Source organism: Microcaecilia unicolor, chromosome 10 (genome assembly GCF_901765095.1).
Source record: "Microcaecilia unicolor chromosome 10, aMicUni1.1, whole genome shotgun sequence".
Taxonomy (NCBI): domain Eukaryota; kingdom Metazoa; phylum Chordata; class Amphibia; order Gymnophiona; family Siphonopidae; genus Microcaecilia; species Microcaecilia unicolor.
The window spans coordinates 216,757,510-216,779,496 of NC_044040.1; the positions used below are offsets into that span (position 1 = coordinate 216,757,510).

The 21,987-nt window shown below is 46.6% G+C and overlaps 2 protein-coding genes across 3 annotated transcripts in view; one reads left to right on the forward strand and one right to left on the reverse strand.

Moving 5' to 3' along the window:
* ECEL1 (endothelin converting enzyme like 1) overlaps positions 1-6,818 on the forward strand; it is an 81,944-nt gene extending 75,126 nt beyond the window's left edge. Inside the window, exons 15-18 of one of the 2 annotated variants that reach the window (XM_030216268.1) lie at positions 765-830; positions 2,296-2,391; positions 6,008-6,084; positions 6,625-6,724. In XM_030216268.1, coding sequence (XP_030072128.1) covers positions 765-830; positions 2,296-2,391; positions 6,008-6,084; positions 6,625-6,724 — 339 coding nt within the window. Of the gene's footprint in view, positions 1-764; positions 831-2,295; positions 2,392-6,007; positions 6,085-6,624 lie in introns of both variants that reach the window. The other variant, XM_030216269.1, reaches the window with a different exon arrangement.
* Positions 6,819-10,573: 3,755 nt separating this feature from the next.
* Positions 10,574-21,987, reverse strand: part of LOC115479234 (intestinal-type alkaline phosphatase-like) — a 42,738-nt gene continuing 31,324 nt past the window's right edge. Inside the window, exons 10-11 of the mRNA XM_030217068.1 lie at positions 18,799-18,909; positions 10,574-12,388 (exon numbers count right to left, since the gene is read on the reverse strand). Of these exons, the coding sequence (XP_030072928.1) occupies positions 12,126-12,388; positions 18,799-18,909 (374 nt within the window). The 3' untranslated portion in view covers positions 10,574-12,125. The remainder of the gene's footprint in view (positions 12,389-18,798; positions 18,910-21,987) is intronic.

The following is a 21,987-nucleotide window of genomic DNA, read 5'->3' on the forward strand; positions in this document are numbered from 1 at the left end:
ATTCCAGAGTCTAACTACACATTGAGTAAAGAAACATTTCCTACGATTCGTTTTAAATTTACTGCACTCCAGCTTCATCGCATGCCCCCTTGTCCTAGTATTATTGGAGAGCGTAAACGGACGTTCCATGTCTATCTCCCCTCAGCCGCCTTTTCTCCAAGCTGAAGAGCCCTAGCCGCTTTAGCCTTTCCTCGTAGGGAAGTCGTCCCATCCCCTGTATCATCTATGTCGCCTTTCTCTGCACCTTTATTGAAGGCAGCAGAAATCGTATTTGGAGCTGAATTTCCTATCAGCTTTATTGAGATATTCTTCACATGCAGCTGGCTGGAAGGGAGATGAGCAGCAGTGGAGGTGACATCCCACCCCAGTCGCCTTGTCTAGGTCACTGACCTTCACGTCTTTCCCCTTAGTGTGCACTGTGGATCTCAGACCCCATAGCTCTCAGACGGCCATCCAGGGAACAGTATCTGCTCCTGCTGCCATCCCAGAACCTTTGATATCCTGTTACCCCTCATTTTATTTCAAAATATTTTCCATCTTTTTAGAGTTTGCACATACTATGTTCCTGAACACACCTTAGTATGACTGAGACTGAGACTCTCAAAATTGCAATTCTGTAGCAGCTGTATCTGTTGAACTAATGTCTTAGGAAGGCCACCCAGAGCAGTCACTTAACCACTCTCTGCTCAAGGTTAGTTGATAAGCTCTTTGCACCAGGGACATTGTAACCAGGTGACTTAAATTGATTTCTTTGTTTTCCACAGGTTAATGGAAGACTCACTCTGGGAGAAAATATAGCCGACCTAGGGGGCCTGAAGCTGGCATACTACGTAAGTGCCAGCACTGCCTCTCTAGAAGTATTATGGACAGGACGCTCATGGTATTGCCCAGGTGCTTGCAGGTATAGTCGGGTAATGGGCTTTAAAAGGGAAGTCTAGATAAACGAGTCAAGACTGCCATCAGCGCAGAAATGCTGGAAAAAGCCACGGCTGCTGGGAAGAGCAGCCCAGAATCCCACATAGTGATGAGAGGCTTCAGGATTTAATCAGTCTCCTTTACAAACCCACGCTCAAGGTGAGCTATATTCAGGTCCATAAGTTATTAGGCTTCCGTGTAAGATCTACCTTGATTATAGAGGGCCACGTGACTTGCCCAAGATGACGGCAGTGGGTTTGAACCCTGGCTTTGTCGAGTTTCAGCCAGCTGCTGTCATCATCAGGCCATGAGTGCACTGTTGTTCCTTCTCTAAAACGGACGCCTCCCTGGGTCGCAATCTGCTTCTCTAACCACTAGGAGGAGCAGCTTATCGGATAGAGAAGTGGGTTGTTGTAACTCAGGGAAGCCAGGGTTCAAACCCTGGGTCTCTACTGACATTCTGTGACCTCTGGCAAATCACATCACCCTTCATTGCCTTAGGTAAAACTAGAATGTAAATATAACTGACTTTGAGCTTGTATTTGGAAAAAAAAATGAGTAATTAGTCTAAACTCCAAATCCAGCATTTAGCATAACATAACCCAGCTGATAAGCAGAAGTCACAATGAGCTGCATGAGTCTGAAACTCACCATTTAGCTGGGGGCTTCCACCTCCTGAGGCTAGTTAGATTTTCAGGATACATAAAATGAATATGCATGAGATTGATTTGCATACACCTGCCTCCATTGTTTGCAAATCCTTCTCATGCATATTCATTGTGGATATCTTGAAAACCAGACTGGCTTTGTGTGTCCTGAGGACTGGATTGAGAACCCCCATGTTAAGTCTCTGGATCTGGCATGCTATCCTGTGGTAGGTCCTATGATAAGGCTCTGGACACACCAAGCCAATCTGGTTTTCAAGATATCCACAACGAATATGCATGAGAGAGATTTGCATGCAATTTTATCTTATACTCATATATACTGAAAACCTGACTGGAGTGGTACGTCCCGAGGACTGGGTTGAGAGCCACTGGACTTTGGGTTTGGCACCCTATATTTTGGTGTTCACATGTAAGTCTCTGGGTTTGGCCCATCCTACTGCAGTATTTGTAAGGTAAGAATCTGGATTTGGTGACCTGGGCTGTGCTATTTCTAATGCCCTGGATTAGGCACACTTGTGTCTCCAGTGGTGAGATTTGGGGTTTGACACGTGGAATTCCTGTACTAGGACTCTGTACATTTTTGTGTGTATTAGATTGAGACCCCCTTTGGGTGGACGTCTAATTGCTTTGGCCATGGTCCTCTCCGGATGCCCTATAACATAAGTACGTGTGTTTTCTGCATTCACCCCCAGATTTTCACTTTCTTTTCTAGGCCTATCAGAAATGGGTGAGAGAGCACGGTCCGGAGCGACCCCTGCAGCGGCTCAAGTACACACACGAACAGCTGTTTTTTATTGCATTTGCACAGGTAACGAGCCCATGAAAGAGGCGCAAAGGGAAGAGTCAGGGAGGGCTGACATAAGTGAGAGAGGAGGAGAAGGAAAAGGTGAGGGAAAGGAGGAAGGCAGCGTGTGGCACTGCCTGACCCCCCCCCCCCCCCCCCCCCCCCCACACACACATATATCACTGTGACAGGTGTTGCGTTAGCTGACTGGGCAAAGCTAGCTGTGTTCTACCTCTTCATACACAGATATAAATATTAGTATAGAGATTCGGCCGCCAGCCTCTGTGCTGTCATCTCAGCAGCCTCCTCTGCAATTAATGCAGCATTTTCTGATTGAGAGATCTCCATCATCTGTCAGAAGCTCTTAAACAGCTGAGGAGATGGGAGGGAAGTTTTAGAACGAGAAAAACAGAACCAGGGTAAAGCTATGTCCAGGGGGAGAGAGAGAGAGAGAGATTAGGATTTATTTACCGCTTTTTTGAAGGAATTCACTTGAGGCAGTGTACAGTAAGAATAAATCAAACATGAGCAATAGGCAATTACGGCAGTAAAAACATTCAAGTAACAATACAAAGTACGGCATAGTACACCACTTACAATGTCAACACAATATGTAATAGAACATTTAATAGACAGCGTAGGGTATAAGCAAAGATGGAACATATAGACAGGTAAGAGAGTAAGAGGAGTTAGAGAGTAAGGCGACTAATTTAAAGAGAGTTGCACATGAGGTCAGAGAGATGGTTAAATATTATCTCAGCTAGGGTAGGAGTGGATAAACATGTCCCGCTGCCGTAAGTGCAGCCCGAGTCACTCCTTGTGTCTATGAGTGAGATTAACGAGTTAGCTACTTCTTCCATTAAAGGCTTGGTTGAAGAGCACAGATTGCTAACTCACTAAGTGGGCTCCTGCTTGTACCTGCCCCAATGTCACGCAGTGAAAGCTCCTGGATGCCCAAATTCCATGATTGAATATTAGTGTAACCCAGTGTGTCAGTGCACCTTACGTCTAGGTGCCCCCAGTTGTACCAGCTGTAGACCTAGTGTAGCCTGCTCACGGCCAAATGCAACAACGGCACAGACTGTGTAAGTTGTGTATGTGTGTGGGCCCCACCCTTGTCCCTTCCATGCAAATGACCCCTAGCATTTAAGTGCTGTGCCAATGACAAGTGCCCTTAGAACAGTGCCTCAGTGTCTCGCTGCCACTTATACTGGCCTGCAAAAGTGACAATATTCTGAACAGTTACGCAGAAATGTGCATTTACTGGCCGTACAGTAACGACACAAGAAAAGATGAATTAGAGCAAGTTTCACACTCCTGAGCAGTAGCATAAATCAAGAAAACTGCAACTACTGTCTCTCTTCTAGGGCTAAGATTCCCCACCAACGTGATGTGAAATTTCTGCTGCTGGCAGAGAAAATGAGGATAATTTATGTTTGTTTATTAGAGTCCTTTCTGAGATACAGTCAAAGTGGTTTACATTTATTACATGGAGGTACTTCCTCTATCACTAGTGGACTCACAATCACATGGAGGGTCAGCTGCAGTGGGACTCAAAGTCCACTGCTAGGCTACTCCTCTACTAGCAACATTCCATGTAGAATCTCAAGTAGGGAAGGGAAAGAGAAATGGGACTTATTTGTGGCTGGGGCAATGGAGGGTTAAGTGAAGGAGCTACAGTGGGAATTGAACCAAGTGTACAGGATCAAAGTCTGCTGCACTAACCACTAGGGTGGGATTCCGGAATCTTGCTATTCTTTGGGGTTCTGCCTGGAATGTTGCTACTCTTTGAGATTCTGCATGGAATCTTGTCACTCTTTGGGATTCCGGAATCTTGCTATTCTTTGGGGTTCTGCCTGGAATGTTGCTAACTCTTTGCCTGGAATCTTGTTAATGGGACTTGATCTACTGCCTTTCTGTGGTTTTTGCAACTGCATTCAAAACGGTCTACATTGTATATACAGGTACTTATTTGTACCTAGGGGAATAGAGGGTTAAGTGACTTGCCCAGAGTGGGAGCTGCAGTGGGAATCAAACTCAGGATCAAAGCCCACTGCACTAACCACTAGGCTACTCCTCCACTAGCAACATTCCATGTAGAATCTCCAGTAGGGAAATGGGACTTGATATACCGCCTTTTCTATGGTTTTTGGTTTACATAGTATATACAGGTACTTATGGAGGCAGTGGAGGGTTAAGTGACTTGCACAGTCACAAGGAGCTGCACTGGGAACTGAACCCAGTTTCCCAGGTTCTCAGGCTGCTGCACTAAATGGCAGCAAACTTAATCTTCACCAGCCACAAACCACTGCTCATCCCATGCAGGCAGCTGAAGTGTAGAAAATGAATGGTTTCTCAGGAGTGAGGGAGGAGTAGGTAGGGCTTTACCGAATATTCGAATATTCCTGAACACATTATTTGCATTCAGCCAAATAGTGATTTAAATTCAATTATGAATAATCCAGGGCTCTACTGGGCTAAATCCTACTGAAAAAACAAAACACTTGATCTCTGATTTCACGTTGCTTCTTGTATTATTTGATATGTTAAAGCTCAGTGCTCATTATTCATATTCGGCCAAATATGATTTTTCATTATTCGTATTCAGCCAAATAGTAAAACATGCGATTCAGAGGACAGACATTGATGATATCAAGGGGGGGGAGGAGGGAATGAGGGAAAAGAAGATGATGGTGCCAGACAGGATAGAGGAAAGGGTGAGATGTGATGCATGGGAAGGTGGAGGGTGAAAAGGGAAGGTGATGATGCCAGGTGTGTGGGGGAAGGGAGAGAGGTGATGATGCTAGAGGCAGGGCCGGTGTTAGGGGTGGGGGCAAACAGGGCAGCACTCCAGGAGGCCCCATGGTCCAGATTTCCCTTCCCCTTGTCCTCACCGCAGTCTGTCTCCTCCTCCTTTCCCAATCTTCTTTAAAAATTTATTTCCCATTCTCTTTCCCTCTCTGCCGCAATCCACCCCCCCCCCCCCCCCCCCCCCCCGATGCAATTTCCTGTTTCCGCCTGGGCAGATTGCAGCCCCGATAGAAAGCTTTGGGACAGTCGGAGGCAGTTTGTGAGGATGGCTGCTGCACCGGGTCCCTCAAAGCAGGGAAATAAAAATGTTAAAGAAGACAGGCAAGCTGAGGGGAAGGGAGGGAGGCAGACTGTGGTGGGGAGAAGGGGAAGAGATGCCTGGACCACATAGTAGCAGGTGGGAAGATCTGGGGGAGGTGAGCCCCACCGTGTCTAAAACCAGCCCTGGCTGTGGGAGTTGTGCGGGGAGGGGGGGGGGGAAGAGAAGGAGCTAATGCCGGGAGTGGAGGGAGGGAGGATGATGGAGTGCTGTGACAAAGTGAACACAGGGCTGCTGATGTGTTCAACCAGAGAAACAGGAGGGAACTTTTGTCCTGGGTCCAGAGGCTCTGTTGATGCTCAGGTGCTGACAGGTATCTGGGCTGGAGAGCTGGTGCCCTCTAGTGGCATAGCCAAGGCGGAGCGCTTGGGTTTTGGGTCTGCTTTTTGTAATGTTGGATTGAATTGTAGCCTTCTCTCCAAACCTCTTACTCTCAGGTCTAACTAGAGAGGTTTCAGTCTGGAACTTTTTAGCTGTAATCAGCCCTCTCTCCTCCTTCTTCCTGTCCAGAACTGGTGCATCAAACGAAGATCACAGAGTATATACCTGCAAGTTCTCACCGACAAACATGCCCCAGAGCATTACAGGTACCTCAGCACACTGGAGGAGGGGTGGTCAGGGCCGCCGAGAGGGGGGGGGGGACAGGGGGGACAAAATTCCCTGGGCCCGGGTCTCCAGGGGGGGGCCAGCGCCGCCACCACAGTCCGGCCCGCCCGCCCTCCGTCTCGCCCTGGCATTGAACTTAAGCGCCTCACCTTCGAAAGCGCAGCAAGCAGCGGCAGACCACTCCTTCCTTCTGTGTCCCGCCCTCACCTGACGTAACCCACGAGGGCGGGACATGGAAGGAAGGAGTGGTCTGCCACTGGCTTGCTGCACTTTCGAAGGTGAGGCGCTTAAGGTCTGTGCAGAGAGGGCCCGGGGGTGGAGAGAGGGCCCGGTGGCAGGTGGAGGGGGGGCCCAGCAACCTTGGGTGGGGGGGGCCCGGGGGCGGCCTTGTCCCGGGCCTGGCCCAGTCTCTCGGCGGCCCTGGGGGTGGTGACCAGGGAAACCTGATCTTAAAGGCAAGCGTTTAGTCAGACCTGCTCACCCACCCTCTGAATGCTTTTTCTCTTTTCCATCTCTCTCAGGGTCATCGGCAGTGTTTCACAGTTCCAAGAGTTTGGAAGAGTCTTTCATTGCCCGAAAAACTCCCCTATGAACCCTGTGCACAAGTGTTCTGTCTGGTGATTCCACAGCCCACCCTGCCGTGGTTATTTCCTCTCTACATTCATTCTATCTTTTCTTGTTCCTTGTAACAAAACAAAACAAAAAAAACAAATCACAGCTTTGTTCTGCCAGTTTTTCAAGACGTCACCTCTTGGCTTAAAGAGAAACATCGTCACTGTCAGGTACTGAATCTGTTTGACACAGCTAGAACAGATAGCACTGAAGGGCAGATGCTAAATCCCGGCAGGCTGCATGTCCCTCAGATCAAGGGGGCTTGTTCTAAGTGTTCAGATGCTAAGACTGTGGAAGAGTCTACGACTGAATTTGGATTGGGTCCAATCGGAAATCTCCCAAAAAGGTATTTCAAATCTAGTAGACAGCCAAACAGCAGAGGATATAGGGGAAGGCATAGAAGTAGCCCCTACCCTGTGGCATGTCCAGGACCGTGAAGGGCAAAGTGCTGCGAGCTAAAGACCCCACCCCCCACCCAAGCCACCTATGGCTGTGTATCTTTTGCTCTGTCGATCCGAGACCGACACTAAATTCCACCTATCAGCTGGCCCCATCCACTACATGCAGTTATCTGACTAGCCAGATCAAGTAGTGGAAAGAGAAGAGGTCAACAGGAAGGAGACCCCCTCCCCCAAAAATTAAAGGGCACAATTTTTCCTGCCCTTGGGCACAGTAGTGATACACTTTTCTCTGCTAAGATGCTGCTAGAAGTTATACTGTATTATAGCTGTTGTGTTTTTCAGATATAACGAACAGAAAAGAGAAGCATATGTGGGAGCACAAGGAGGAGACAAGATGGGGCCACGTCTTGTCCGTGCTCTCTGGGGGACAATTTGCACAGGCAGCTCATTGCTTTGCATCGTTTCTTTTTTTTGCTTTTTTGGTTGCATTACCGTGGGTATGAATGGGCTTTTTTCTCAAGCCTTCTGCCTTTTCCCTCGCTCTCTAACTGGAAAATGGACAGGGAAGCAGATGGGTTCGGGTTGATCTTTTCCTGCTGTCTTCTACTATGCCATCGTTTGCAATGTATGTGCCACCACTGGGTCTTACAATGTCTTTATCAGAATGGAGGGTCTGGGGAGTCAAAGCATCTGTTTCATCTTGTATGTCAGATTTTAATGTCACCAGAGGAAGTCACAGGCTGAATCCACCTCATCTGAAAAATCTCTCTGTACCACTCCCGTGGCCTTCAGTAAGCTGAGTGTGGTACTCTGGGTTCATTAGAAAGGAAACAAGAACACTTGGAAACAGTGGCGTCGCGAGGGCAGCTGACACCTGGGGCGGGTCGCCGCTGCGCACCCCCCCCCCCGGGTACAGCGCGACGCACCCTCCCCCCTCCGTAGCGCAACACCCCCCCCCGCCCCGCCCCACCCGCGAGAACATACCTGGAAGGCAGTGAGGGATGGGTGGGATGACCAATCCGCCGAGAGCACGCCGCTGGGGGGTGTCGGCGCCTCGCTGGTTCCTTGCTCTCGCCCGGAACAGGAAGTAACCTGTTCTGGGGCAGAGAGAGAGAGAGCAAGGAACCAGCGAGGCGCCGACACCCCCCAGCGGCGTGCACCCGGGGCGGACCGCCCCACTGCCCCCCCCCCCTTCCTAAGCCACTGCTTGGAAATACTGAAAGGAGAACAGAGATGTGAACCAAGAGAAGTACCATCCCTCAGTTGACTAAAAATCCGCACCTCCTTCCTGTTCTCCCAACCTGTCAGTGATATCTCAAGTGTTTTGCAGAAATCCCTGGCAGCCAGTATCCTATATAATTCTGTCACTGGAGTACCGGAGAGATTCCTCACATACCATTTTTTTCTCAGGGTGAGGCAGCTTGACAGTACTCAGCTCTACCTTATGGAGAACTTACACCTCCATACCAAGGTTTCACAGACCTGCAAATTTCCAGAATACAGTCTTTTTTACACTTGTATTTTGTGATATGGAACCAAACCACCGCAGATGCAGAGAGGCCTTCAGGACCTCCCAGGTCTGTCCTTCAGAAACTGTATAACTGCCACAGAGTCAGTGGAAAGATATGAGGTGCTCAGTGACCCGGACTTCAGCCTTGTACCACCCTCAGTTAACTCTCAGGGGGTCCCTAGCGCCCCTCCTACCCCTTTGATAATTAGACTCATCTGCCATGATCACCGGCAACACCGTCCCTCCAAGAACAATCCTGTCAGATCCCAGAACTGAACATTACACTTTGAAATATTAAATCGTGTTTCCCGTATAGACGGTTTGACCCCTTTCATTTTCCTCTATAACAAATGGCTGTGTTTACTAAAACGTGGCTCACCAATAGACCTGTGATCGTGCAACAAACATAAGAACGAAGTATTGCCAAACTGGGACAGACCGAAGGTCCACAAAGCCCAGTATCCTGTTTCCAGCAGTGGCCAAACCCAGGTCACAAGTATTTCTTTATTTACACATTTACTAACCGGCACAATCTTTAAACATTCTTGGTGCCTTACAACAAAAACAACAATCTTAAAAACCAAAATTGAAACTATATTAAAAAACCATAAGATAAACATAACAATAAGGTAAAACAAACAAATTACATAAAATCAAAACATGCTGCTTATCCCAAGAATATCACATATATTCTACTTAATCAGTGGAAATAATCGTGTGTATTTGTACATATTAAAGGGAGGGTCTCATACAGTCATAGGGGACCTCTTTTCTCACTGCCAACTATGGCGTGCCCCACTTATATGACAAATATAGTCATAGACCTTCCCTGCCTTATATATGATATAAGTGTAGTGGAATTTTGCCAGCTTGTTGGATCAGTATCCCAAGAATCAGCAGTGGATTTTCTCAAGTCCATCTTCATAATGGTTTATGGACTTTTCTTTTAGGAATGTGGCCAAACCTTTTTTTTTAAACCCTGCTAAGCTAACTGCTTTGACCACATTCTCTAGCAAGGAATTCTAGAGTTTAATTACACACCGAGTGAATAAATATTTTCTGCAATTCGTTTTAAACTTTACCACTTGGTAGCTTCATATGCGCGTGATATTCTTTTTCAAACTTTCGAAACATTGAGCGATCAAATGAAAATGATAAATGTGAGCGATAAGAATGATGTGCTCAACATCAGTTTACAATGGTGGTGTAAAACGCACTCAGATGCCCACCATTACCGCAGTGTTTGCATGATGGTTGCTTGCGCCACTGCTTTATTGTCAATGACGCGCTGGGCCACGCCCTGTGGTGTGCTGGAGCAGGCTCTCACAGGCTCTCGAGAGCCGTTTGTTTTTAAGAATTTTGGGAGCCGGTTCTCCATGGCTACTTTAACAAATGGATCCCAAAATGTGGGTTTGGGCCCCTCCTGAATTCTCTTTTACTTTGCTGGCGAGAGAGAGCCCCCTGTTAACAATTTACCAGCACACCCCCTGCCACGCCCTCCTCCAGGATACAGTGCTGCAACTCATTAGCGTCTCATCAATAAACGCAATTTTGCAAGTAAGTGCCTTCAGTCCACCAAGTGACCACTATTTTCAGGAAACACATTATGAAACTTTCTCACTCCCAAACGTTTTGTTTGTCTTATGTGCTTATCGTCTTCTATCAAAATCCCATGTTGACCGACAGTAAACGGCGACGTCATAATTACACCATGATTTGCCAAGAATATTTGCTGCATGATCATTCACAACTCTATCACTGGTCTATTTGTGAATCAAGTTTTATTACTGTTTCCAGCCATTTATTTGTTGTAGTGAAAAAGAAAAGGGGTCCCGTTATTTTGAAACACAGCAGATATATGTGGAGGCTTATTTTCAAAGCACTTAGACTTACAAAATTCCATAGGTTACTACAGAGGCGTATTTTCAAAGCACTTAGACTTACAAAGTTCCACAGTAACCTATGGAACTTAGTAAGTCTAAGTGCTTTGAAAATACGTCTGCACACACTTTAGATTTTTATGTGCTCTGAAAATGATCACCATATTACACAAACACAGGGTTTTTTGACAATTGCCCCTACTCCCTGTGAATAAATCTGGATATACTGATGGTCCTTTGAGTTTCTCTGTGGCTGTCTGGATCTATTGCTTTGATGTGACTGCAGCTGTTCTTTGTACCCCACTCCTGCCTCTCCCCTCCCCCCTCCCCCCAAGTTGCTGCCCTAGGCGCTGCCTAATCTTTCTAGTGGCTGAGCTGGCCACACTACAGACGACTCCAAATAAAATTTGCAAAAACTCATTTGTACAGAAAAACCTGTTTTACTTGATTCACTGAAGATATCATAACCTCCAACGAATCACCAATTTTCATGAGACCAACAACACACTAAATATTTTGATCCATTCCTCATTATTCGTAGAGCCACAGACCAGGTCGAGGCAGGTCAGATGGGGTTTATGGTAATTATTTGCCATCGTGGGAGTTGGACATAGTTCAGTAGCAGCTCAAGCCCTGTGTTTTAAGCTGCTCTCTGGTGGCAGCCGTCCACTGAACAGGACCACAGTTTACAGCACAACACACAGACCGTGGCCACGTGAACAAGGCACCTCCATGTTCCCATAATCCTATTCAGCTTCCAGTATTGTGGCTAATGAAACGCATCCTAAGCGCAAGGATTCAGCTGGGCAGTCTGGTTTTCCTTTATTTTGATTAATATTCATGACCTTGCTTTGCATGTTCAAGCCTGGGGATATATGGCCTAGTCGTTGCTGACAGCTCTGGAGTTAGGGGTTTGTGTTTTCTCTTTCATCAGCAGCTGAGACACAGGTGTCCGTGTTATTTATACTGGTATAAATTTGCACTTTTTGTAATATTAATGTCTTGCAAACTGTAGTAATAATGTCCCCCCCTCCCTTTGTAGCACATCGATCAAGATTTCCCAACAAGCAAAATGTATTTCAAACCTGTCCTGCCCAAATAAATCAGCAACCCTGCCGCAATGCAAAGCGCTGTCATCGTAATAAAATAAAACATGGTTACTAGTAATATCTTATCCTCGTATATTTATTTCACCATCAGGAGCTACGCACTGGTTTTTCTAATCAAGCGCTGACAGTGAAGGTGGAAATTCATCACCACATGCATAATCGGTGGTGTCCTGCAGGGTGAGATGTATTGTATCATGGAATGACAGCTTAATCCTCCGGGGCACAGGCGAACAAAACATGAGGGAATGAGGCTGAAATTTAAAAAAACAAGGCTGATCTTAGGACTTCACCTGCTCTCACCTATCAGCGTTCAAAATCACAGGCAGGCGGATTCATTAGAGTGACACTCAGGGGCTGGAGACCGGATGGCCTGCAAAGTCTGAAACTGGTCTTTTACAAAGAATATATTACAGTAGGTAGACGCAAGTTCTCCATTGCTCTGTCCTCGAGAGGGATGTGGGTCTCAAAAAGAGAACACTACTCACGGGCTCTAAGTTTCTGACCGAGTTGTTAGCTTGTCAACAGCATGATGGCCAATGTCATGAGGATGGTTAGAAGACTGGTGCAAGACAAGAGGGAGCCCCTGTTGGGTGGACAGTCTTTGTAGGGTTCTAGGCAAGCTGCATATGCCATCAGATGAGCCACATATGTTTGTTCTTGGACCCCATGGAAAAGGTGAGCCATGGGGCCCTTGGAAAAAATGGCCACATCCTCACCACCGTGAGTCTCTGAGTCTAGAGGGACCACCGCCTGCTGTAGGTAATCCTTCCCCTCTGGAAAGAAAACAAAGCAGAATTCAAAATACAAAGCCCCAGGGTCTGCATCTCATCACCCGTCCACTCCTCACTCATCCATCTGTCCTCAGCAAGGTATCATTTCACCCTTTATCCCTGCATCTGTAACTCCCTAGAGGTTTTCATCATATTTCCGGACCCTCTCATCTTCCCCAAGTTCTAGGTTTGGTCTGGGTAATATCATAGACCTGAAGACCCTTCGGCACAGCAGAACTGGCTGTAATGTGTCCCGAAACGGAGGTATAGCCATCTGCTCAGAAAAGATATGGGTGGGCAGAAATGGGAAGCGGCAATTCTTAAACTGCCTGCTGGAGCCAGGCTCATCTCCCGGAGTTAGGGGATCTGTGTTTCTCCAGCAGCACCTGTGACACAGGGCCTACAAGCAGGACAGGGTTAACCCTTTGGCAGACTCTCGGCAAACAAAAACATTGGGATCCCCAATATACTAAACATACATTTTTAAACAAAACTTGTGAACACCAGTGCATTGGCCTCTACATCAAATCATGCTTCATTAATGTGGGGGAGTTCAACGCATCCCCAGACCTCAACAAACACTCTTCCCATCTCCACCTCCACGACCAAGCCAACACTGTCTACTCCTAGACCCCTGCAAGCACTTCCCTCCTCCAGACTCTAGTAAATGAGACGACTTCCCTATGAGGAAAGGCTAAAGTGGCTAGGGCTCTTCAGCACGGAGAAAAGATGGCTGAGGGGAGATATGATAGAGGTCTAATAAAATAATGAGTGGAGTGGAATGGGTAGACATGAATCACTTATTTACTCTCTCCAAAAATACTAGGACTAGGGACACGCAATGAAGCTACAAAGTAGTAAATTTAAAACAAATCAGAGAAAATATTTCTTCACACAACATGTAATTAAAGTCTGGAATTCATTGCCAGAGAATGTGGTAAAGGCGCTTAGCGGGGTTTAAAAAAGGTTTGGACAGCTTCCTAAAAAAAAGTCCATAAGCCATTACAAGATGGACTTGAGGAAAATCCACTGCTTATTTCTAGGATAAGCAGCATAAAATGTATTGTACTGTTTGGGATCTTGCCAGGTACTTATTATCTGGATTGGCCACTGTTGGAAACAGGATGCTGGGCTTGATGGACATTCAGTCTGTTCCAGTATGGCAACACTTATGTACTTACGTTAAATGCTCTACCCCTCTCTATCTCCAGACTCCTGCAAACACTGCCCCTACCCCTCTCCACCCCCAGAGGACAAAAAGCATTCTCACACCCATTCGCTAAAACTGCTGGCTCCTTTTTAGGCTGTTCACCGTTTCCAGCTGCTTTAGTTCCTGTGAGTTTGTTTAAGGGTTTGAAAACTTCACGAGGCTGACAGGGGCCTTAAGCTACTGGAGCAGATGCCAAGGGTGCTCAATTTTTGAAAGAGAGATTTTAGTACATATGCCTTAGCCCTGTCCTGCCTTGGCCCCGCCCACCCTACCTCATGGCTCCACCCCGTGACACACCTCAGTCCCATGAACATTCCAGAAAATTCCTTATTTACACCACTGAAAACACGGGTGGATAAGAGGTGTTGTTTCAGAGCAATCTAATACACCCGTCTCCAGCATCTATTCTCCCCAGGGTCATAACCATGAGGGGGCCTCCTCATTTTGAGCTTAAACCCCCTCCAAAACTCCAGAACCAGTTGAATCCCTGGTGGAGATGTCCAAGCCCTGCCATCAAAAGAGGTCCAATGCCCGAGCCCTCTACTGTGTTTGAGCAGTGCGGAAATCGGCGATGCTGGCACTCCTGCGCATGCTGAGTTCAGGCACTTGAAAATGAAATATAAGATGATCCCTTTTTATCGGACTAGCCTTAATATATTTTTTTGATTAGCTTTCAGGGGCCAAAACCTCCTGCCTTAGGTCAGGTCAGCACAGTATACTGCTGTTATGGTATCCTCTCCTGACCTGAGGAAGGAAGTGTTCTTCACTGAAAGATAGTTAAAAATGTATTAAAATTAGTCCAATGCACAGGTATCAACTTATTTCCATTTTGTATTTTATTTATATTTATCAACCTTTGTAAACACAAATACCACATTACTTTATCCTAAATTAAAAATAAAATTCTTTTTTTCTACCTTTGATGTCTGGTGATTTTCTTTTTCTAATTGTGATGGCTCCAGACGCTTGTTTCTGCTTTCTTTCATCTTCTTTTAACTCTCTTGCCAGAGTTTCCTGTCCATTTTTCATTTTCTCTCCTCCTTTTTCTTTCAGTTTTCTTCAATTTATTTATCTATCTATCTGTCCACATTTAATTCATTCTTACTATCCAGTCTAATTTCCCTCTTTTTACAGCCTTTCATTTTTCTGTCAACCTTGTTCTCCCCCCTATGCCCTTTCATCTTATTCTCCAGTTTTTAACTCTACTCTCTCCCCCCTTTCCATCCAGCATCTCCCTTTTTTCTCTCCCACCCTTCCATCCAGCATCTTCCCTCTTTCACCCCATCCTTCTCTCCAGCGTCTACCCTCTCCTGATCCTTCCATCCATTGTATTCCTCTGTGTATCCCTCCCTTCCTTCCATCCAGTGTGTCCCTCTCTTGCCCCATCCTTTTACCCAGCATCTTCTCTCTACTTTTTTCCATTCATCATGTCCCCGCTCTCTCCCCATCCTTCTATTTAACATCTTCTCTCTCCTCATCCTTCTATCTAGCACCTCCCCTCTTTCTCACCCTAACTTTCCATTCAGTATCTCCCCTCTTTCTCTCCCCATCCTTTCAGTGTTTCACCCCTTATCTCCCCATCCTTCTGTCTAGCATCTCCCCTCTTTTTCTCCCTACCCTTCTATCCAGCATCTTCCATCTTTGTCCCCGTCTTTCCAGCATCTCCCCTCTTTTCTTCCTTCCATCCAGCATCTCCTCTTTTTCTCTCCTCATCCTTTCAGGCATCTCCCTTCTTTTTCTCCCTCCTTCTATCCAGTATCTCCCCTTTCTCTCACCATCTTTCCAGTGTCTCCCCCATTCTCTCCCCATCCTTCTATCTAGTGTCCATCCTCTTTCTCTCCCTACCCTTCTATCCAGTGTTTCCCCTCTTTCTTTCCCCATCTTTCCAGCATCTCCCCTCTTTCCATCCAGTGTCTCCTCTCTTTCTCTCCCCATCCTTACAGTGTCTCCTCTCTTTCCCCGCTTCCATCCAGTGTCTCTCCCCATCCTTCTACCCAGCATCTTCTCCCTCTGTCTACTCCTTTTCCATGCAGCTTGTCCCCTCTTTCTCTCCCCCTTTCTACTCATCTTCTCTCCAACCCTCTTCCATCCAGCATTTCCTAGCCAACATTTCTCTTCCCCATTTCCATTCAGCATCTCCTATCTCTCTCTCCCCCCCCCCCCCCCCCCCAATCCATTGTCTTTGTCGTTCTACAGTATCTTCTGTTTCCTGTGGTTGCTGCTACTTCTCTCCATGAGCGTCAGAGGAAGCAAACAGCAAGAAGCAGTTGCGGGGCTGCAGTCTTCAGGCATGCGCTGTCAGCTCTGCTGGTCCCCTGCCATGGAACAGGAAGCTGACATTAGAGAGGGCAGGAGACCAGCAGAGCTGACAGCGCATGCCTGAAGACTGCAGCCCCGCACCTGCTTCTTGCTGTTATGCTGTCGCTGCTGCTTCTCGGGGCAGTGCGGTGGTGGCAGTGGCTTAGCAGAAGAATTTCTCTCTTTGGTGGGAGTGCGGAAAATGACCCGCCAAAGAGGGAGTGTCTCTTGCTGTGAGCAGGAGACTTGGCAGGTATGCTGTGGGGGGGGGGGGGGGGAAGTGATACTGAACCATAAGATGAGGGGCACCAAAGCGGGTAGGATGGGGTAGGGTGCCACAGTCCCTTGAGCTGGCCCTGACCAGTTCCACATCAGAGTAAGGGCAAGGACTGGAACCCAGTGTGAGTGAATGCTGGAAGCCTGCGTGAAAGGTGGTGGGACCCAAACCCTGGGCGCATAATACCTGCCAAGTGCAGACAGGATGAGCATGAGGAGAAACCGTTAAGGAGAATTAACTCCTACAGAGGATAGAAGGGATTTTCCTAAGTGCTGCAGGTGTTTTATATAATCACTTTCAACATTTTATTTGTAAAATGTCCAAAGCTATTTGCTCAGAAAATGGGAGTGATTTCAGGCAGGCCAAAACCCAATGCATTCAGCAAATTGTCAATAGGCAGAGAGCAGGTATAACTTGAAACGTGTGCCTGGCTATTTAACGGCATATGTGGATTCTCAAAGCAGCACATATGTAGAGGTCTGCCAGGGAACATGCACAAGCTTTAAATGACCAGTCACATGTTTAAAAGTTTTACGATGGCCATGCAGCCTTTCAGTGTCTCTTACATAGTAACATAGTAGATGACGGCAGAGAAAGGCCTGCACGGTCAATCCAGTCTGCCCAACAAGAAACTCATACAGTGGGGGAAATAAGTATTTGATCCCTTGCTGCTTTTGTAAGTTTGCCCACTGACAAAGACATGAGCAGCCCATAATTGAAGGGTAGGTTATTGGTAACAGTGAGAGATAGCACATCACAAATTAAATCCGGAAAATCACATTGTGGAAAGTATATGAATTTATTTGCATTCTGCAGAGGGAAATAAGTATTTAATCCCTCTGGCAAACAAGACCTAATACTTGGTGGCAAAACCCTTGTTGGCAAGCACAGCGGTCAGACGTCTTCTGTAGTTGATGATGAGGTTTGCACACATGTCAGGAGGAATTTTGGTCCACTCCTCTTTGCAGATCATCTCTAAATCATTAAGAGTTCTGGGCTGTCGCTTGGCAACTCGCAGCTTCAGCTCCCTCCATAAGTTTTCAATGGGATTAAGGTCTGGTGACTGGCTAGGCCACTCCATGACCCTAATGTGCTTCTTCCTGAGCCACTCCTTTGTTGCCTTGGCTGTATGTTTTGGGTCATTGTCGTGCTGGAAGACCCAGCCACGACCCATTTTTAAGGCCCTGGCGGAGGGAAGGAGGTTGTCACTCAGAATTGTACGGTACATGGCCCCATCCATTCTCCCATTGATGCGGTGAAGTAGTCCTGTGCCCTTAGCAGAGAAACACCCCCAAAACATAACATTTCCACCTCCATGCTTGACAGTGGGGACGGTGTTCTTTGGGTCATAGGCAGCATTTCTCTTCCTCCAAACACGGCGAGTTGAGTTCATGCCAAAGAGCTCAATTTTTGTCTCATCTGACCACAGCACCTTCTCCCAATCACTCTCGGCATCATCCAGGTGTTCACTGGCAAACTTCAGACGGGCCGTCACATGTGCCTTCCGGAGCAGGGGGACCTTGCGGGCACTGCAGGATTGCAATCCGTTATGTCGTAATGTGTTACCAATGGTTTTCGTGGTGACAGTGGTCCCAGCTGCCTTGAGATCATTGACAAGTTCCCCCCTTGTAGTTGTAGGCTGATTTCTAACCTTCCTCATGATCAAGGATACCCCACGAGGTGAGATTTTGCGTGGAGCCCCAGATCTTTGTCGATTGACAGTCATTTTGTACTTCTTCCATTTTCTTACTATGGCACCAACAGTTGTCTCCTTCTCGCCCAGCGTCTTACTGATGGTTTTGTAGCCCATTCCAGCCTTGTGCAGGTGTATGATCTTGTCCCTGACATCCTTAGACAGCTCCTTGCTCTTGGCCATTTTGTAGAGGTTAGAGTCTGACTGATTCACTGAGTCTGTGGACAGGTGTCTTTCATACAGGTGACCATTGCCGACAGCTGTCTGTCATGCAGGTAACGAGTTGATTTGGAGCATCTACCTGGTCTGTAGGGGCCAGATCTCTTACTGGTTGGTGGGGGATCAAATACTTATTTCCCTCTGCAGAATGCAAATAAATTCATATACTTTCCACAATGTGATTTTCCGGATTTAATTTGTGATGTGCTATCTCTCACTGTTACCAATAACCTACCCTTCAATTATGGGCTGCTCATGTCTTTGTCAGTGGGCAAACTTACAAAATCAGCAAGGGATCAAATACTTATTTCCCCCACTGTATGTGTTACCTTTTGTGTATACCTGACCTTGATTAGTATCTGCCATCCTCACGGCACAGAGCGTAGAAGTCTGCCCAGCACTAGCCCCGCCTCCCAACCACCAGCCCCGCCCACCACCACCGGCTCTGCCACCTAATCTCCGCTAAACTTCTAAGGATCCCTTCCTTCTGACCAGGATTCCTTTATGTTTATCCCACGCATTTTAAACATAAAGGAATCCTGTTCAGAAGGAAGGGATCCTCTTGAGTACAAATTTCTCCGATACTTATTTATTGTAGATATGTGGAAACCTGACTTGGGAGGTGACTAGGACAGGTTTGGCTAATACCATCTGTCCGTGTCTGGCATCAGTCACCCACAGGCACATGGGTAGTCAGAATGCCGGGCTCTTCTTACCACTGATTGTGATGTTGACATTTGGACGGGTATCGTTGAAGTAGCCGGGTCCGTTCCCATAGAGAATGGAAGTGTACGCCTTGCCATCCATCGCCAGTTTTGGTGCCAGACCTGTTACGAATGAAGGCAATGAGGATTTAATTGGATATGGTAACTAGCAAAAATCAAACTGACGCCAAACAAACCAACATGAAAATAAAGCAGCAAAAACATCTGGAGAGAGAAAGACAGCCCTGCAAGCCACAAAATAAATGCAGCTGCAGAACTAGGAGTGGCCTAGTGGTCAGGGTGGTGGACTTTGGTCCTGGGGAACTGAGGAACTGAGTTCGATTCCCACTTCAGGCACAGGCAGCTCCTTGTGACTCTGGGCAAGTCACTTAACCCTCCATTGCCCCATGTAAGCCGCATTGAACCTGCCATGAGTGGGAAAGCGTGGGGTACAAATGTAACAAAAATAAAATAGATACTATTGGAGATTCTACATGGAATGTTGCTACTATTGGAGATTCTACCTGGAATTTTGCTACTAGTGGAGATTCTACATGGAATGTTGCTATTCCACATGTAGAAGGCTGCGCAGGCTTCTGTTTCTGTGAGTCTGACGTCCTGCACGTACGTGCAGGACGTCAGACTCACAGAAGCAGAAGCCTGCGCGGCCACATTGGTGATCTGCAAGGGCCGACTTCTACATGGAATGTTGCTAGTGGAATAGCAACATTCCATGTAGAATCTCAAATAGTAGCAACAGTGGAGGAGTGGCCTAGTGGTTAGAGTGGTGGACTTTGGTCCTGGGGAACTGAGGAACTGAGTTCAATTCCCACTTCAGGCACAGGCAGCTCCTTGTGACTCTGGGTAAGTCACTTAACCCTCCATTGCCCCATGTAAGCCACATTGAGCCTGCCATGAGTGGGAAAGCACAGGGTACAAATGTAACAAAAATAAAAAAAATAAAACTAAACGCATCAGAACTGCTGGCTGGGGGGGGGAGGGGGCCCAACCTAAATGTAAAGGATCTCAGTGTAAGAATGACCCGTTCCTGCATCCCATGCAAGGGTCACATCTGGAAGTCATCCAGCAATAACCACAGCAGAAATGTCCTGCAGTTTCTAGAAAGTGTTATTATAGGAAACTCCTTTTTTTTCCCCAGCATATTTTTATTTATTTATTGCATTTATATCCCACATTTTCCCACCTATTTGCAGGCTCAATGTGGCTTACATAGTACCGTCAGAGGCGTTTGCCCAGTCGGTTGATAACAGATACAAGGTTGTATAGTGATCATATGAGGTATAAGTGGAGGGTCAGAAGGGATGAAGGTTGTGTGTTGTCCAGTACAATTATAGTCTTGCTGTGTTGCTGGGTGAAGAGGTTTACCTGGGGTCGTTTAGGTAGGTCGTTTTGAAGAGGTTGGTTTTTAGTGATTTTTTTTTTTTTTGTTACATTTGTACCCCGCGCTTTCCCACTCATGGCAGGCTCAATGTGGCTTACATGGGGCAATGGAGGGTTAAGTGACTTGCCCAGAGTCACAAGGAGCTGCCTGTGCCTGAAGTGGGAATTGAACTCAGTTCCTCAAGACCAAAGTCCACCACCCTAACCACTAGGCCACTCCTCCACTGTTGCTACTATTTGAGATTCCACTAGCAACATTCCATGTAGAAGTCGGCCCTTGTAGATCACCAATGTGGCCGCGCAGGCTTCTGCTTCTGTGAGTCTGACGTCAGACTCACAGAAACAGAAGCCTGTGCAGCCTTCTACATGGAATGTTGCTAGTGGAATAGCAACATTCCCTGTAGAATCTCCAATAGTAGCAACATTCCCTGTAGAATCTCCAATAGTATCTATTTTATTTTTGTTATATTTGTACCCTGCGCTTTCCCACTCATGGCAGGCTCAATGCGGCTTACATGGGGCAATGGAGGGTTAAGTGACTTGCCCAGAGTCACAAGGAGCTGCCTGTGCCTGAAGTGGGAATCCAACCCAGTTCACCAGGACCAAAGTCCACCACTCTAACCACTAGGCCACTCCTCCACTCCACCTGAAGTTCAGGTGGTCATGGATTGTTTTCACAGCTTTTGGGAAGCCGTTCCGTAGTTTTGCGCTTATATCACATCACAAACTATTTCCTCTACATAATGTCTGCCAATACTTGCTGAAAGCCATTTCTACGGATAACAGTGCCAGGGACCAGGTCTTTGATAAAACTGTTCACCTCAAAAACCGGCAGTAGGGGGAGCTGTTCCTGGAGGTAGGGTAGGGTTGGGTTGAGGTTTGGAATTAAGTTGCGTAAGTATATGTATTTCCTCTGTTCAAGTTAGTTAAGTGTAAATGTGTGTGGCTGCTTTCCCTGAGTTAACTGTCAAACCGAGCATACACACTTTGAAACTCCGGCGTGTTCCTAGCGTGAAAAGTGTATGTACACTTTTTCCAACACGTGTGAGCAGTCATAAAATGTTTTCCTTCCTTGTCTATTAGTTTGAGTTCTCCGCTAATGGTATTGCTCGTAACTATCTGCTTCTACTGTCTATTACTTCATAATTGTTCCCTTATGTCTCTTGTACTTTTAAGTTTTATGAGGGTTTAATGAAAAGTAATGCCTCCACCTCTGTGACACTTGTTTAAATGAAGATGTTGTAAAGAATAAAAAATGAAAATAATGCTTGGAACTTGCTCTTTTATTACATGTATTTACTTTTCTTCATAGTCACTATCATTCGCCACACATTTCGGCCAATGATGGACAAGGTTTTGAAAGCCATTGAGAAAAAAAACTGTACAACTTGTCTCTTCAACAGTTGCTCATGGTCCTATCCACCCCTTCATCTGAGTTAACAGACAACCCCCCCCCCCCCCCCAAAGCTATTCCTTAATTTTGGAAAAAGATGCAAATGGCATGGCGCCAAGTCTGGACTGTACAGTGGATGGAGGGGAGACTGTGAGACCCATCTTCAGACTTGCCTCTATGGTGTTTCATGCTACGAGAGGCCTAGCGTTAATAGGTTGCAGCAAAATTTCCTTCTAGTGCTTCTGAGCTCTGCTCAATCGTTCTTTCCCAGTGTTGCATTAATGCTCAGAGTTGATAGCAAGTGCAAGGAAATCCATATAATCACCATCAACCATGTCCCCCAAAAAACTGTAACCATGATTTTTCCTGTAAAAGGCTATATTTAAAAATGTTTTCTTCGCAGCTGA